Here is an 18,403-nt window from a genome sequence, read left to right on the forward strand (position 1 = left end):
ATAAAAGGATCTGACCTTGTGCAAATCTGCCACTGTCTATCTGTCTGAATGTGTGTGCGTAAGTGAGTGAAGTGGCCATTGGCTGACAAGAAGATACACAACATGCAAAGGAGAGCTCAAGGCAGCAGATCACATGGGTATGTACGTATCCACAGCATCACAGAGCGAGAGAGAGCAGCCCTGCAGCAGACGATTTAAGAGCTGGCTGGAGAAATCAATATTTTAGCAGATATAAAACCTTGAATCTCCATTGGAGTTGTATTTAAAATTATGTGAGTCTGGGCTGCAGAATAAGCGCTGCGTATATCATCATCCCCCCGACTCTTGCACCATAGCCTACAGCTACACTGAACAAAAATATAAACGCAACACTTTTGTTTTTGCTCCCATTCCCCATGGGATGGACATAGAGACCTAAAATTCATTCCAGATACACAATATAACCATCCCTCCCAAACAGTGGTCACAAATCAGTCCAAATGTGTGGTAGTGGGCACATCTGCTATATTGAGATAATCCATCCCACCTCACAGGTGTGCCACATCAGGATGCTGATCTGACATCATGAGTAGTGCACAGGTGTACCTCAGACTGCCCACAACAAAAGGCCACCCTGGAATGTGCAGTTTTGTCTCACAGCAAAATGCCACAGATGCCACAAGCAATGAGGGAGCGTGCAATTGGCATGCTGACAGCAGGAATGTCAACCAGATCTGTCGCCCGTGCATTGAATGTTCATTTCTCAACCATAAGCCGTCTCCACAAGCGTTTCAGAGAATATGGCAGCACATCCAACCGGCCTCACAACCGCAGACCTCGTGTAACCACACCAGCCCAGGACCTCCACATCCAGCAGGTTCACCTCCAAGATCGTCTGAGACCAGCCACCCAGACAGCTGCTGGAACAATTGGTTTGCACAACCAAACAATTTCTGCACAAACTGTCAGAAACCGTCTCAGGGACGCTCAACTGCATGCCCGTCGTCCTCATCGGGGTCTTGACCTGACTCCAGCTCGTCGCCGTAACAGACTTGTGTGGGCAAATGCTCACATTCGATGGCGTCTGGCACGTTGGAGAGGTGTGCGCTTCACGGATGAATCATGGTTCACATTGTTCAGGGCAGATGGCAGCTGAGAATGTCCCAGTTCTTGCATGGCCAGCATACTCACCGGACATGTCACCCATTGAGCATGTTCGGGATGTGCTTGACCGGCGTATACGACAGCGTGTACCAGTTCCCACGAATATCCAACAACCTCGCACAGCCATTGAAGTGGAGTGGACCAACATTCCACAGGCCACAATTGACAATCTGATAGACTCCATGCGACGATGTGTTGCACTGCATGAGGCAAATGGTGGTCACACCAGATACTGACCGGTTCTGGGTCCTCAGACCCCCAATAGCGCAAAAAACTGCACATTCCAGGGTGGCCTTTTGTTGTGGGCAGTCTGAGGTACACCTGTGCACTACTCATGATGTCAGATCAGCATCCTGATGTGGCACACCTGTGAGGTGGGATGGATTATCTCAATATAGCAGATGTGCCCACTACCACACATTTGGACTGATTTGTGACCACTGTTTGGGAGGGATGGTTATATTGTGTATCTGGAATGAATTTTAGGTCTCTACGTCCATCCCATGGGGAATGGGAGCAGTAACAAAAGTGTTGCGTTTATATTTTTGTTCAGTGTATGTGTAAAGTTGCATCTGCATCCATGTGTCTGCAGAGAAAATACCTTCTTTCTTTTTTTTACCCCAACAGTACCTATAAATACTATTACCTTTAATTACTCTAATTAAATGTGAATGAGAAAATTATGTGTATTAATTTCAATAAATTTATAGAAATTTTTACTTTAATTTTTTTAGTTTTTAGTTTTTTGTTGCTTGACACTAATTAGCAGGTGTTTGCATTCATATAATGTGTAACGCAATTAATGCATTCATATTGTTCATGGAAGCTTGGTTAGCAAGTTTGCTAGCATTAGCTAATAACAAGGAACCCACCAATCTGTTGAAAACAAAAAGCCTCTTTAGCCACTAAACAAACTCACAAAACGACACAAAATACTAACTCAAAAGCAAAACTGATGGATGATCACACGGTGGCTACCTTCGTCTTTTTAATACAGGCTATGTAACTGTTACATAATAAACAGTGTCTCTCCTTTGAGCTCTGTTTGTGCTTTCATTTTTGCATCACTGCTGTTTTTTGTGCTGAGGTTAAAAGATATAAAGTAAAGGAGAAAGTCAACAACCTCTGTGATCTGAAACTACAAAATAAAATCACAATTCTCTGTTGGTTTTTAGCTACAAGCAATCCTCTTCACATAGACAGTGAGTAGTGTAGTGAGTAGTTTCTAATTTATAAAAGCTTTAATCTCCTTTAACTGTGTCTGTGTGGTTGGATATGATTGATTGGCACCAGGCTTCTGAACTGAGACACAAACCCTAGGTGTGGCGTGGCGGTGCAGTAGTTAGCACTGTCTCACACTGCCAGGGAAGTGTTTGAACCCACTGGCCAGCCTGGGCCCTTTTGTGTGGAGTTTACACGTTCTCCCTGCCTGTCACCTCATGACCTCATGGGACAGTCTCCAACCCTGAATTGTCTAAATAGAAGAATAAAGGGATAATTGGTGCATTGTAACATACATCATGTATTACCACCGTCTCGCTGTTTTAAGGAAATCTGAGGAAATCTGTATAATGAAAAAAACTCAAAAAGTCTTTATTTGCCAATTTGCTCATGGAAGTCCGGCTTGAGAGAGAGATTTATTTCAGAGTGGAGCCCTGAACTACCTGTTCTTGTCTGCTGTATCGTTGTATTTCCAGCAGTAACTGGTTCAGAGGTGACTTTGTGTGGTCATGTTATTCTCGACAAACATAGCAAAAGTAATTACTGCAGCGGGCTTCGAGGAGACTCGGGCCCTTATCTGAAATGCCTCTCGCACCCGCAGCAGGCGCCCGAGTTTTACGTGGTCTAATAAGTCACTCTGGGTTTTGTTTTGTTTTTTCTACAGTAAAAAAACCCACCTGATTACCTTGATATGCCCCATGTGTGTTTATTTGTTTTAGCTGTGCTCATTTCTGCGGATAGATAACAGAGGTTTAACAGAAATACCGCAAGTGTAGCGTGCGTTAAATTGGATTTTCCTACGTTTTTGCGACACGATAAGGTTGTGTGCGTGTGTTTGTGCTTTCAAGTACTCTCCGAGAAGTCCTGTCCAGGCGCTATTTTTCTATTTCCCCCAAACACATGCATCACTCAGAGAAACATAGTTTCTCATTTTACATCCAGCCCAGACATAATTCATCCCCAAAAAAGGGGGAAAAAAGAGAAAAAGCAGTGATGGCTGTCATAGAAATAATCAAAACGGAGGCACTGCGTCTCTTCTGAATATTAATTCATCACTTAAAGATCCCTGCAGTGCATTTCATTGATTTGTTTGCTGTTGTGGTGTGAGCAATGGATGACTGAATTGTGCTGACCTGGCGTTTCCTTAAGCTTTTCTATTAGGCCGATATTTTGACATGAAGGAGTGCAGGAGGGGGCATGTGGGGGGTGGTGGATGGCTTGGATCATTACACATCTTAACCACAAATGGCCATAAACAAGTCCAAAACGTGGCTTGGATGAGTAATTTACAGCCGCAATCTCATCAGGCATAAATCCTTATCTCTTGCCAACATATTGACAGGCAGAGGATAAACAATTTATCAGCCATTTGAATAAGTAATCTCCCCCAGCTCTGTTTTTGTGATATTTACAAATGCGCCTCCTCTTACTTGCTCTGCATGCTCACCTCGACTTCTTTCTCTCTCTCTCTCATATCTTTTGCCCCTAAACAGAAACCTGAGTAACAACAAGATCTCTCTGCTGAGGAACGGCTCCTTCTATGGCTTGGCTGCCCTGGAAAAGCTGTGAGTACTTAAATCAAGCACTCTTTAATGTTTTGTCCTCCCCAGAGTCCTAATAGCTGTCATCGCAGCAGCAGTATTGCACTGTAGCTGGGAAAAGGCAAACAGGGGACATGGTGGGAATTAGGAGATCCTTGTCAGGTTTTACCCTGCAGGAGGCTTGCCAGTGTGTTTTTTTTTCTTTTACCTTCCAGCCCTTGCGCTTAACCACAATTGCCACAGTAAATGTCCTAAAAGCGATAATATATAGCATCATATTAGGGACTAATGCAGTGTGAGATCAGGGTGCTCTGACAGTGTGACTGACTGTGGCGGGCTCGTGCCGATGACTCTCGCACCATATGCAATCTCCCAGAGGGCTGTATTCATACAGCCTGATGATGAGCTCCATGATAGCTCCTCCTGTGTCCCCCCCTGAAGTCAGCTATTGATTGCTTTCACCTCCGTGCAGCCCGGTGATAGCTGCTTTTCTACCTGATGGTGACACAGACACTGGCTGATGAGGAAATCAGAAAGGGGCTGAAATCACACAGAGCGGATGGCTTGATAACTTGCTCTGTTCAGTCAGTCATTCCCAGAGGTATGTGCATGTGAAAGCACACATATTAAGCTCACCACTCACGCCAAAACACACACACACGCGCACACAAACTACATCAGTGACTGCTGTGAATATTATTACAGTCAGTTTTGGCCCCCGTCTCCGCCGACTGCTGACTGACAGTTAAATTTAGATTGGAATAATGGCAGCGGTATAATTTTGCCTCTCTTTCACTTCTTTTTGGGTGGCTGTGTCGCCTGGTGACCTACAGGATGGTGTCACCTGTCTCTCCGGGCCCTATTAGTGCCATTAAATTGTCCGACTCTCTCTCCAGTTCCATTGGAGTGATGGAGATGATGATTGCGAGGCTTTTAAGGACATTCAGCCAAAGGTCTGTCGCACCTGACCTTTTGGAGCAGCAGTTTGCATGGCCTATCCCTTCTTTCACCTCACTCCCTTGGTTCAGTCTTTCCATTCTTCCTGCCACATGCAGCATTTGGCAGAGATACGCCTGTTGCTGGAAGCTGATGCCAAACCAGGTAGCCTCAGTGAGTTGAAAGTGGCGGCCAGCTGTTCCCTCGTCTGGCACAGCCGACTGACTGCCTTCCTGTACGGCTGGCTGACTGAATGGATCTGAGGGTTGTGGAGAATTGGCAGCTGATTGACAAGCTTAATAAGGCATGTGTATATGTTTGCACCACTCTTGCTGCAGCTGCGCTCTCAATGTTCTTCAACAAACAGACCGTTTGGGGCAGGAATGGAAACTTGGATCCCACTGCAAGTTTTTTGTTTTTTTTAAATGAAACAGAAACTGATTTGCACATCTTTTCTTATTTAACGATGGCTCTAGATATGCAGATAATTTTAGTTTCATTCATTTTTATTCTGAGGCAATCTGTTTCCTTTCTAATTCAGTTTAGGCACAGACATAATAAAACAGACAAAATACTCTGTGAATGACAAACTGAAATCCAGCAAACATAGAAGGTGGAAGTTGGTAGAGGTTTTTAGTAGATTTGACGTTTTTTTCTCTATATGCAGTTGTTATGTCCTGTGGACCACTGAAATAAAAAAAAGTGCTTCAAAATAACCCCCTGCACTGCACGCCGGTCTTTGCTTTGGTGTTGGCTCAATAAACAATAACTGTCAAGAATAACTGTCACTTTTTCATCCCTTTTTAACCTCTCTGCCATAAAAGGCTGAGGGGGTAATATCGTCACACCACCAGGCGGGTGGGTGGCGTGACACCCAAGTTTGTGAATGTGAGAACTCAAGAACGAGGAGACGTGGGATTTTGAAATTCGTTCCATGGGTGCATCTACTAAAAGTCTGAGATGAGTTTGAATCTCAGTGAGGTTGACTTCAAGGTTAAGGTCAAGGTGAGAGTCCAAGTTTTCTGAAGATCTTGTGAACACCATAAATCGAGAAAGATGTCATGTATGATTTTCAAAGTGATAACATAGGTGTATCTACTAGGAGGCTGAGGGTAGCCTGGCAGCGTCCAGTAGTTTTTAAAATCGTGATTACATGAAACATTTCGCAGATTTTCATTTTAGTATGCGTGTGTTTGTGATATACTCTGCGTACAAATATATGGTACCAGATATATTATTGGCACAATAAGCACACAGTTTAATAATTCATTGATGGAAGATCTATATACTGGTAAATTTACCAGAATACTGACTTATTAGATTATTTATTAGTTGTCAAATCTAAACAATATAAATTAGTAAAATGAAGAATATATTAAATAATATGTATACTGCAAAATTAATGATGAATTCATATAGAAGATTTAATACATGACAGGTTGTTTATAAAGTCTCTTATAATATGATGCTTATCCAAACATTGTGTTCTTATCCCCACAATGTTGCTGCCTGCTCTGCTGCAGTATTTTCTAAATTTTAAATGCTTTTATAGTGGCTTATTTCTTTGATCGATAATCAGCGGCCATTCAGCTGCACCAAAAAGTTTAAATATTTGCACTGACGGTTAAAATGCATAACAAACACAAAAACACACTCAATTGAACTATCAAATGTATAACTATATATGATTTGGGGATTTTGTATGAGATATTTGTATAAGTCATATGTATTTTAGCATTCACATTACCCCAGAACAGGGGTGTCCAACTCCAGGCCTCAAGGGCCGGTGTCCTGCATATTTTAGAGATCCCTGGATCAACACACCTGAATCAAATAATTACAAGACTCTGGAGAACTTCAAGACATGTTGAGGAGGTAATTTAGCCATTTAAATCACCTCTGTTGGATCACGGACACGTCTAAAACCTGCAGGACACCGGCCCTTGAGGCCTGGAGTTGGACACCCCTGCCCTAGGCAGTGTTTATGCAAAATTACATCAAGATTGGTCCACTCATCTAGGAGTAGCTAGAGAACATGCAAACATATATTGTATTATTTTCAGAATCTTAGTTTAGTGCACTTGCTCTTTTGGACAAGCAGAGCAGAAAAGACGAGCGTGAAAACTCGATGCACTCATATTTTTAGGTTTAGGCATCAGTTGAATGTTAATCAAATGTAGCACTTTTCATGAAAATCACTACAGTGGTTTTACAGGGGCGCTTGGGAAAGGTTAGGTGCTCTGGAGACAAGGTCTGAGGAAACATTTTAATAGTAATTTCACTCTGAACCAAATGAGCATTAACTTTTTCATCCGAGGTCATGGGGGAGCATTATTAGGCTTCCCAGTCCAATTCCGTGATGAGAGTATACTGTTTTGCTTGTAACTTACTAATCCTAGCTAGGGGCTGGACTCATATATATCATCATTATTGTTATCATCGTTGATGAATGATGGAATTTATACAGCACACTAAGCGACTTTATTAATCCCCCATAGAAGTCTCTTTTGATGTGATTTGCTTGCCCCTGTAGGCCAGATAGAGTCCTTTTAATGGAGGGCTCCTGTATTGTGGGTGATGCCCCCCCCCACCCCATATGGACACCAGCCCACTGCCGTCAGCCAAACTGGGTCCCACAGGAGCAAAGCAGAAACAAAGCCCATCTCTGTTCTCTGGTCAGGACACTAAATCTAGCTTTTGCCACTTAATCATGTGTTTCCACCGCAGAAGGCCTCGCTGTGCGAAGGGTCTGTCTGAACGCGACGAGGCTGGCATATCCTTCTCATACCGATTACACTCATGAGCAAATGTTTTTATAGAAAGATTGCACTTAATTTGGAACTATTGCGGACATTATAATATTCTATTTGCATTCTTTATGTAACATCTAGAGTCCAACGTAACAATCCAACAGCAACTACAGAAAATAAATGATTCCTTAATGATAAGGTCGAGATTCTTCGAGCACACTTCTGTTGGCTTCAAGCATGTTGTTGATTATAGGTGTCAGAGAGAGGAGTGGGTATTTTTGAGATCATGACAGTGGCTATGACAGCAGATTTATCCTTCGCAGGCTGTCCAAATGTTTTCTTTACTGAAAGCAGAGGATCTTTTTTTTTTTTTTTTCGTCTATTTGACCAAACATTATTTGTCTAGCCCTGAGGTGTTTAGAGGCAGGCCGTCAGACTGAGCGGACCACGGCTCAGGCCGGAGACAGTATCAGAATTCAGAGTAGCATCTGCAATTGCTCATCCTGAAAAGTGGATGTCAGAGGTGTGAGGCAGCGTCGTTTAAAAAGTTTCGCGAGTCCTGTTGTTCATACTGACAAAGTGACGTTTATTCAGTCTTCCCTGTGAACGCCTCTCCTTGGGAGGTGATTGATGATGGAGTGGCAAGGTCGCTGAAGGACATATCGCCCCGGCCGGTTGTGCATAAGAATGTGCGGCCGGGTAAAGTCCAGGGCTCCGAGTGAGGAGTGCAGGTCGGGAAATGCTCGATGATTATGCGATCATAAACCAGACTGACCCTGACGTTTTCCTGCAAGGGTTAAAGGTTAAAAGAAGGGACAGCTGAAAAAATGAGAGCATTATTAGAATTCTTACAGTCCACATGCAGTTTAAAGGGGAAAAAAGCCTAAGATTACATGTGTTAGTGTAAAAGAAAAAGAAAGAAAATCAAATATTCAAATGAACCTTTCCATTACTGATTGACAATTGAATAAGTTCATTTTGTTTCCTCATTAAGAACAATTAATAGATGGAGTGAAGCCATCTGATTAAAGACTCAGAACACATTTTTAGGTAGTGCCACAGCTACTTGTTCAATCTATTTCAATTTGTTAACCATTTATGTGTAATTATTACCAACTTAACTCATAATTGTATTTATCCTCCTTCGGTATGCGCTCTAGTTTTCATGTAAGACAACACTGCAGGTGAACTTGGGCTTGCTAGTGCAGTGTTAGCTTGCTTTACATTTTCCAGATTTCCCCGTATCACACAAAAGCATTGCTATAACCCCCTCAACCCCCTTTGTTTACCTAAGACGTGGAGTATGATCAAGCCTTAAATGGATCAAAGTGCACGCTTGAAATATGAATGCTTTTATTGTTACTTTAAAGGAGATCATTGCTGGGTCGCAGCTGAGGTAAAACATGTGAGGAGCATGGGTGTGACTGACTCACTGACCAAGTTTGGAGAAACAGAGGGGGAGACAGAAGAACAATCCGTCTCCCGCTCTGTTTTGGTAATCACAAATAACCGTCTCCCACGATTAAAACAAGCAGCAGATGAGGAGCGTAGACTTTCAGCACAGACTGGTTATAATATTCAGGTGTAACGTGGGAGTGTTGGGAGTTGTTGTTTGCTTTGTTGTGCTAAACCAGCAAGCAAGAGGGCATCAAAAGCGTCTCTTAAAAGAACTTCACACTCTCTTTGACCTTTTGTTTTGTTCTAATAGAAATCTCTCACACTGATGAGAGGGGTAGTTCCAAAATTGGATACCGACGCTGAGCTGTTAACAAAGAAATTTTCTTCACATTTCTGGAATCCTTAGAAGCATTTCCCCCAATCTGCTGCTTTTGTGCAACTCTTTTAATTTTAAGTGTTGCTTGACTAAAGGTTATTTTTTTGCAAATGTGACTGCTTTTACTGCTACTTTTCTTCTAGGTCAGAAGTGAAACCTGACAAATATTTCATTTGCACCGCCAATCGACCCGCTAGTGTTAGGATGCCTGGGTCGTCGACCCAGGGTTTTTGAGTTTATGTTATTATTTATAATTTCTAGTTTTTGGTTTCTTTGAGTTCCGTCTTATGGCTTATGTCTCTGTCTTCTTTAGTTGCTCTGTCTCCCCTATCACCTGCATCCCCTTGTCTAGTTCACGTCTCTATGTATCCTTAGTTCCTATATCCCCGTGTTCAGTCAGTGTTTGTGTCTGCCCTGGTCCCACGTCTCTGTTCCCTCTGTAGTGCCTGCATGTGAGTCTATGTTATGTGTTTCCTGTTTTACTTTGAAGGTCTCTGTCTTAGTGTGTTCAGTTTACGCTTCCTTTTGTCTCGTCAGTTCTGATTTTCCCCAGCTGTATTTCCCTCCTGTTATTCATTCCCTGATTACTCCCTCTGTGTATTTAAGCCCTGTGTTTCTCTGTGTCCGTGTTGCGATCTACCATTTTCTTAGCTGTGTGTTCTGTCATTTCTCTAGTTTAAGTTTGTTTTGAGTTTTTTTTAGTTTTGTTATATTTTGAGTATTAAATTAAAGCCTTTTTTGAGTTCACGTCTGTCTCCGGAGTCTGCACCTTGGGTCCTATTCCTGCCTGCACACAGCCTCACCTAACAGCTAGGAAGGAGCCTGCACTCCATCAGTGCTTGAGAAATATTAAACTTTTCCCCCCAAAAACAAATATATTCGCAGTTCATACAGATTATTTTTAGATTTACATGGGTCTACGGTTACTGTTTGAATAATTCGAATAAGAAGGTTGAATAATTAATTTGTGCCCACAGGTGCTGTGGTGCCTACTGTATGTAATATTTTATAATGCAAACACACACAGGGAAGTCCACCGTTTTAAGCTCTGGCAACGGTAGCTAGAAGCCTGTCACAATGCATACACATTCACTCTGTTTAATTGGACTGAACTGTCTGACTGTCTGCCTTTTTCCCCTTCTCAGTAAGCTTTCAACACGCATTTATTTACAATTCAATAGGTGGTTATCTGTCTCAGTGAGTGTTTGTTATAATTCAGTGGATGTGACCAGGCCTTCCCTCAAAGCACCTGCAAACTCACCCATGAATATTTAACATGTGAATAAATGGTTTTAATAAACACCATCCACATTACAATCAGGTCTGGTGCCAATATACTGTAGTTTAGCATTTAGTCAAGTTAATGACAGAGCCAGTTAGAGTTTTCATGGGGACAGCCTTTCATCCAGGTTTAGGTTTAGGGAAGGCTGGAGCCTAGTCTGGTTGAGATAAGGGGAAAGGCAGGGTACATATTGACACAGTTCAGTACCCACAATTATTGCAATTTTTTGTTATTTTGCAACATGCAAAGTTTTGCAACTGAATGGGGTCGGTTACATAAATAGTTGAAAATCACACCTCTGTTGTTGTCTGCATACACCGAAATTCACAGAAATATAACTATTAATGTAATAGTTATACAGAAATAGTTATATTTCTGTATAACTATTACATTTGCGTTCAGCAATCTTCATGTTCTTTGAGTTGAGTCCTCTCGAACTGGACTCACTGACAAAGACTGATGGCAACATGTTGGCGACCTTACACAATCTGTCTAACAGCCAATTAAACAAAAGTTTGCTCGGGTAACTTTATGTCAGGATGATGTTGCATGAGAGGAGTCCTCTTGTTCATAGTATTTCTAAAGTGTTTCTATAAAATGTTGATACTTGGTGTCCCTGCATTGATACAATACCACCACACAATTTGTCGTAACACTCAGACTGGACTCATTTGAGGCTAGATGTTGCTATCTTCTCCTCTCAGATTACAACATCACAAAAAAATAAGCGTAATCCACAAAATTGTCATCGAAATTATATCAGAAATTTGTTATTTTTTTAAACACACGCTTGAGTGTGTGATTTGATCTGAGGTGGATATTTTTACACAGCCATATAAGGGAGGAGAGGGTGACTCTGAAGGCGGGATGTAGATAGAAAAGGTAAAAGAAACAGTATAATTTTTTTTATCTGATATTTTTTAATTTGCTAAAAAAAAAAGGGTAAGTGGCGACAATCCTCTGGAAACCATGAATTTGGTTTTTATGTGGCAATTCATCCAACAGTTGCTAAGATGTGTTCAAGTCCATAGATCCATTTTCTTAACTGCATATTAAATTCAAGGTCATAGGGATGCTTAAGCATAACCCAGCTGCCATAGGACAGGAGGCAGGTCCATCTCCACAGGTTTACCACAGAGAGACAGACAATCATTCACATCTACAATTTAGAGTCACTAATTGACCAAACATCTTTGGACTTTTAAAGGAAGCCAGAATGCCTGGAAAAACCCATCCAGGCACAGGGAGGAGATGAAAACACAGAAACGCCCCAGAACCTTCTTGCAGTAAGGCAAGAGTACTAAATACTGCTCCACCAATACAAAACCAGTTGGAATCACCTTAACAAGCAGCCAGTTTTAGTTTATTACTGATCTAAGAGAAATAATACCAACTGAATATCTAGTCTTTTATACCCTCTCAGTTCTCAGAGTTCTTTCTTAGTTAAGGAAACTCCTCTTTTGTTACCTGTCAGCCTCTATCATCACTTTGTTTACCTACTCTGACAGTGGGGAGTTTTCTACAGTTATGGTTCAGTCACACTAGGATAAAAATAGGACAGCAACCTCCTTGAGACTTGAATAAAAAACACTGGTTGCAGAGAGAATGCACTGAATTTTTTCAGATTGGGTGACTTTCTGCTAGCAGCTGCAGCAAACAACTGATCGCCGAGATGATGAACGTGTAACACACTTAACTTCTGCATGACCACTTTCAATTGCAAGACAGTTACACAAATCACCTGGTGGGATGCAACCGGTCTCCAAATATTTGCAGTACCACAAACTGAACGCAGTCACTATCAGACAGATCAGACAGTCTGCACTGACGAGCGCAATTCGCCTGCGACACATCACTGTGCAAGACAGAACTCGAATGGTTGTAATGTTTTATTGCTATATTAAACCGAGGTTTCTGGACACCTATGTGACTTTGCAGTTAAACTGCCATCCTGCAAATCAAATCAAATCAAATCACTTTTATTGTCACATCACATGTGCAGGTACATTGGTACAGCACATGTGAGTGAAATTCTTGTGTGCGAGCTTCACAAGCAACAGAGTTGTGCAAAATACAATAATGTAAACAAGCAAAATACAAGAATGGCTACATCTGAAACTAATAAATATATGTACAATATATAATAGTATATGCATTTCTGGATGTGTATACTAAATATTTTTCTACGTGTGTGTGTGTGTGTGTGTGTGTGTGTGTGTGTGTACATATTTTACAAATTAAATAGAGTAAACAATAAATAAAATATATAAAAATATACAGAGTTGAATATGTGCAAAACAGTGGTATTAATGTGCAGTATGGAGTGCATAATGTTGAAGTTCCAGTAGTGAAGCTGAGGTGTCTATGACGTGTTCAGCAGTCTGATGGCCTGATGGAAAAAGCTGTCTCTCAGTCTGCTGGTACGGGACCGGATGCTGCAGAACCTCCTTCCTGATGGAAGCAGTCTGAACAGTTTATGGCTGGGGTGACTGGAGTCCTTGATGATCCTCCCCGCTTTCCTCAGGCAGTGCTTCCTGTAGATGTCTTGGAGGGAGGGAAGCTCACCTCCAATTATCCGTTCAGAGCACCGCACTACTCGCTGGAGAGCTTTGCAGTTGTAGGCGGTGCTGTTGCCATACCAGGTGGTGATGCATCCAGTGAGGATGCTCTCAATGGCACAGTGATAGAAGGTCCTGAGGATGCGGGGGCTCATGCCGAATCTTTTCAGTCTCCTGAGAAAGAAGAGGCGCTGCTGCGCCTTCTTCACTGTTTTGTTTGTGTGTACTGACCACGTAAGATCCTCAGCCAGATGTACTCCAAGGAACCGGAAGCTGCTCACTCTCTCCACAGCAGCGCCGTTGATGGTGATGGGGGTGTGTACTTCTCTGCACCTCCGGAAGTCCACTATCAACTCCTTTGTCTTTGCGACGTTGAGGGTGAGATGGTTGTCTTGACACCAGTGGGTCAGGGCGCTGACCTCCTCCCTGTAAGCCGTCTCATCACCGTTGGTGATAAGACCCACCACTGTAGTGTCGTCCGCAAACTTCACAATGATGTTGGAGTTGTTAGTGGCTGTGCAGTCAAAGGTTTAGAGTGAGTACAGGAGAGGGCTCAGTACACACCCCTGTGGAGCACCAGTGTTCAGTGTGATGGGGGATGAGGTGATGCTGCCCAGTCTGACCACTTGGCGTCTGTCAGACAGGAAGCTAAGGATCCAGCTGCAGAGGGAGCTGCTCAGTCCTAGATCCTGCAGTTTCCTGTCCAGCTTCGAGGGAACGATGGTATTGAATGCTGAGCTGTAATCTACAAACAGCATTCTCACATACGTGTCTCTCTTCTCCAGGTGTGACAGGGCAGTGTGTAGTGTCAGGGCTATGGCATCATCAGTGGACCTGTTGTGGCGGTATGTGAACTGTAGAGGGTCCAGTGAGTCGGGTAGTGCAGAGCAGATGAAGTCCCTGACCAGCTTCTCGAAGCATTTGCTTACGATGGGGGTCAGGGCTACAGGTCGCCAGTCGTTCAATGAGGAGATGGTGGAGGATTTGGGTACAGGGACGATGGTGGCCATTTTGAAGCAGGCTGGGACTACAGACAGAGAGAGGGAAAGGTTGAAGATGTGTGTGAACACTCCAGCCAGCTGAGCCGCGCATGACTTGAGGACGCGGCCGGGAATCCCGTCCGGACCAGTAGCTTTGCGCGCGTTCACCTTCCTGAAGCACCTCCGCACATCCTCCTCAGACACAGTGTGCGCACTGACGTCATCCGCGGTGCACACACTGTCCGGTCTCATGGTGTTCGCTGTGTCGAATCTAGCGTAGAATACGTTTAGATCCTCACACAGAGAGGCCGTGGTCTGCGGTGTGCTGGTTTTCCCTCTAAAGTCTGCGATCGTGTTTAGTCCCTGCCACATACTCCGAGGGTTGTCAAACTGTTGCTCCACCCTGTCCCTGTACTCACGTTTGGCTGCTTTGATCGTCTTCCGGAAGTGGTAATGTGCGTGTTTGTAGTCCGATGTGTTGATGCAGCTACTGCATCACTGTTTGTGGAGGCATTTCAGTTCCAGATCTATGAGGATCTGGCTGGACTCTGAATGTAAGTAATTTCTGTGTATGTATACACACTAGATTTGCTTCATATGGGAACATTTATTCATAAACAGGTTGCATGTAATTGTTAATGTGGCCCCATTCAGTCACAAACTGATAGCAGACTGACCCCGTCTTATTGCCGTTTTATTGCTTGGCACACTTATTCACTCACACTAACATGACACACAAAGCAACCATTTCAAAGGCAACAAACTTGTAAGTTAATTATACATGGTGTCAATACTTTCCCCTAGTGTGACGGCAGCGTTACTCTGGTCGTTCCACTGGCCACCACTGTAGCTACATGGGGAGGGTGATCAACAAAACTGGGATGCTCTTTCTGTTTTGGTTGAGCAATGAGGCCTTTATTTTTCTGCAAGATATTGTAGCTGATGGCAGACTGATTTGAATGGTGAAAATGAGTTTTAGTAGGAAGCAGTCAAAATGCAGGTGTTCTCATTATCCTAAGACCACTGGACTGTACAGCTGAGACTTCTATTACTAAGTGAAGATAAGTGAAAGAAAAAAAATCTGCTTGAACGTTTGGGAATCACTAAAATACAGTGTGCACAGCATTTTGAAATCCTTTGAACAGTTGTTTATTTATTTATTTCATTTTTTGGAATAAAATCGATGAAAAGGTTATAGAGTTATCCAAGTTGGTGCACTGTTAGTTAAACCATTAAACCATTTTTAACTCTACCCCATCCAGTCTTGCCTGCAGCATTATGTGTGGGAGTGCAGTATCTTTGTATCGTCACTATTCTGAATATTAGTCTTCTGTTCTCTAAAACCAAGATGGCCTCGGATTCACAAATGCTGAGACAATACCGCGCCACTGAGAAATACGATGCAAGTTCAGTTAATGAAAGCACCTTGTGGTCTCATTTCATTAACTGTGCACACAATCGAATACGTCATGCGGCATCACTTTCCATTTGGACGAGTGCCCGAGTAGCCATAGGAGGCTGCAGTTTTATTTGCTTATGTACTTCAAGTAGAATTTGACTTTCAGTGAAACTGATGGCGCTCTGATAATTCAATCAACACTGAGATTTATTTATTGGAACTACGCATGATTAAATAGGGCTTGCTTTTAAAGAGAAGGCAGTATTGTGTCTGGAGCATGTGTGTGGTGTGTTCTGCATGTGGAGATTTATCACAGCGACTGAATGCCTGTGCACGCTTCTTTATTAATGTAACAGTGCGGTGCGGTAATCATTTGGATTCGTGGAGGAATCCACCCATTAGCGTCACATTGCAAACAGGCTGCTCTCCTCGGGATCACGCGCGTCAGGAGAACCTGAGCTGCCTAACATATACAGTCCAGTTTAAATTAATTGGGAAGCACTTCAGTAGCTTTTCAAACGTTAACCACAAATGGTGGAGTTTAAACTTAGGGTCGCTACTGCTACTCAAACAGGCAGGAGGGGAGTAGAAAATGGTTATTGTTTAAACACTCGTCTCATTTGAGCTACTCCAGCTGTATCTACAGCGGCTATGTGGGGCAAGTCTCCCAAAGGTAGTTATCATTTGTTTGTGTGTCTTTGTGTGTGTGTGTGTGTGTGTGTGTGTGTGCACGCGTCATAAATACTCAATAGTGGCCAGAGCTTTTGTTTACCTCAGCTGAAGAGAGAAGTGGGCTTTTATTTGAGTCGGGCTACTATCAGACTCACCACTTATATTCGATTTCCCCTTAAATATATTCTATAAGTATATTTAATGTGCTGAAGCTACTCCTTTTTTTCACATTTTCTCCACTTTGCTGTTATATGCCGCCACTGTGTCCTGTTACTTTAGATTCAGAGCTTAGAGCCTGAGGTGGCATAATCTCTTTTCTTCCTTAGAAAGCATTTGCTGAAAAACTGCAACTGTTTACGCAGGAAGTGTGGAGCTTTTTTTGTCAGTATACACTAATATGTAGATTAAACCAGTGTGAGATATTTTCCTTTCTACATTACAGCCATAATGTAGATTTTACTGAGTTTACAATATAAGTTATTATAATTGTATTAGCTGTATTTTGTGTGGTTTCTCATTATGCTTGTACACATTTTCTTTATGTTCATAGTGCCCGTTTGAACAGGTCTCTGCTGCTGGTCACTTGCCTCACAGCTAGTTTTACAGAATTATGGAAGTTAATGAAGGTTTCCTAACTGGTGAGTTGCTGGCCAAAGTTGCCTCACTGTGAGTGGATCTTGGATGGGTTACAAACATATGGCTTGACTTTGTCAAAAAAGAAAAAAAGGTCTGAGTGTTGGTTCTTGCTGTGTGCTGGAGTAGTTTTTCCACTATCAGAGACAGAAAAGAAACAAGTTCACCTCCTAATCTAAGTCACAAATGACATGGAATATTTGGCACAGATGAGACAATGACAAAGAACGTTTCTTTTCAATCAGATTAAAAAATATATATATAAATTTATTACCAGGCTTAGGTACAATTATTTTAGAAAAATGTTTGAATCCTGCAGGGAGATCCTAAGTTGGACTGACCTGAATATTACATGCAGAGCTTATAATTCCTCCATAAAGCTCTGGAGCTGTACACAAGTCCATATTTTTCCCTACATGTAAAGTCTAGTAAACATTGTATTGGACTAAATATTAGCTCTAAAAGGTACAAATAAGTTTTATTTGATTTTAAGATGCAATGAAAAGAAACTACTTGTGTTCAGCCCAGTACTAAAGAAAATGAGGTAATACATTAATTTAACAGATAAATCATTTCCTTATTTATTCAAGTTGACTGAAAAACAGATAATATACTCTGACAGGGTGCAGCGGTTCATCAAGACTTCAGGGTAGAACTGGCCTACCTTGAGTCCAGAGCTTTCAGCAACTGAAAGCATTTGGCACATCATGAAATGAGAACTATGACAAAGAACATCCTGGACTGCTGAGAAGCTTTAATCCTATATTAGGCAACCGTCGGGCAGTATTTGTCTTCCAAAAGTCGAGTGGCTGCTCTCATTAAATCTCAGATGTTAATGGAGTGTTGTTAACAGAAGAAGGGATGCTATACCGTGGTAAACATGTTGCTGCCATCAAACTGAAGACAAGCTAATAGTTCTTTTTTTAAATGTCTCTTTTTCTCAGTTTAAAGATTTGAGATGTTTTCTTCTTTGAATGAAATATGTGTTTATGATATTGTCAAATAACTGCATTCTCTTTTTAATTTACATTTTACACAGTGTCCCAACTTTTTCAGCATTGGTTATGTATTTTGAATGTGAAATCTCTACATTTGTGGTTTGCTTTGCAAAACCGTGGCCAGGCAGTCACTGATAGGTCACTGCATCTGCATGACTGGAGCTTTAGCAATTTCATAGTGACAGCCACCAATTTCTAGCAACCACTTGCACCCAGTTGTGGAATACTCATTTTTCCGTAGTTGCCAGTAGTTGCCAGGCGATCTTTAACCAGTTCTCTGGGCCTACGTGACTGAGCCTTGGTGAGAAACAAATGCTTTATTTTGGTGATAAATCTGGGGTACCTTCATTCAGATTAGATTAGATTAGATAGAACTTTATTAATCCCTCGGGTGGGTTCCTCTGGGAAATTCGATTTCCAAAAAAGCACAGCACCGACAGAAGTTACAGAGTTACAGAATATTATATATATATATATATATAATACACACACACACACACACACACACACACACAC

General features: G+C 42.2%; 1 protein-coding gene across 1 annotated transcript in view; it reads left to right on the forward strand.

Moving 5' to 3' along the window:
* Positions 1-18,403, forward strand: part of adgra1b (adhesion G protein-coupled receptor A1b) — a 185,033-nt gene that overhangs the window by 19,002 nt on the left and 147,628 nt on the right. Inside the window, exon 2 of the mRNA XM_026189076.1 lies at positions 3,858-3,929. Within this exon, the coding sequence (XP_026044861.1) occupies positions 3,858-3,929 (72 nt within the window). The remainder of the gene's footprint in view (positions 1-3,857; positions 3,930-18,403) is intronic.

Source organism: Astatotilapia calliptera, chromosome 13 (assembly GCF_900246225.1).
Source record: "Astatotilapia calliptera chromosome 13, fAstCal1.2, whole genome shotgun sequence".
Lineage (NCBI taxonomy): Eukaryota > Metazoa > Chordata > Actinopteri > Cichliformes > Cichlidae > Astatotilapia > Astatotilapia calliptera.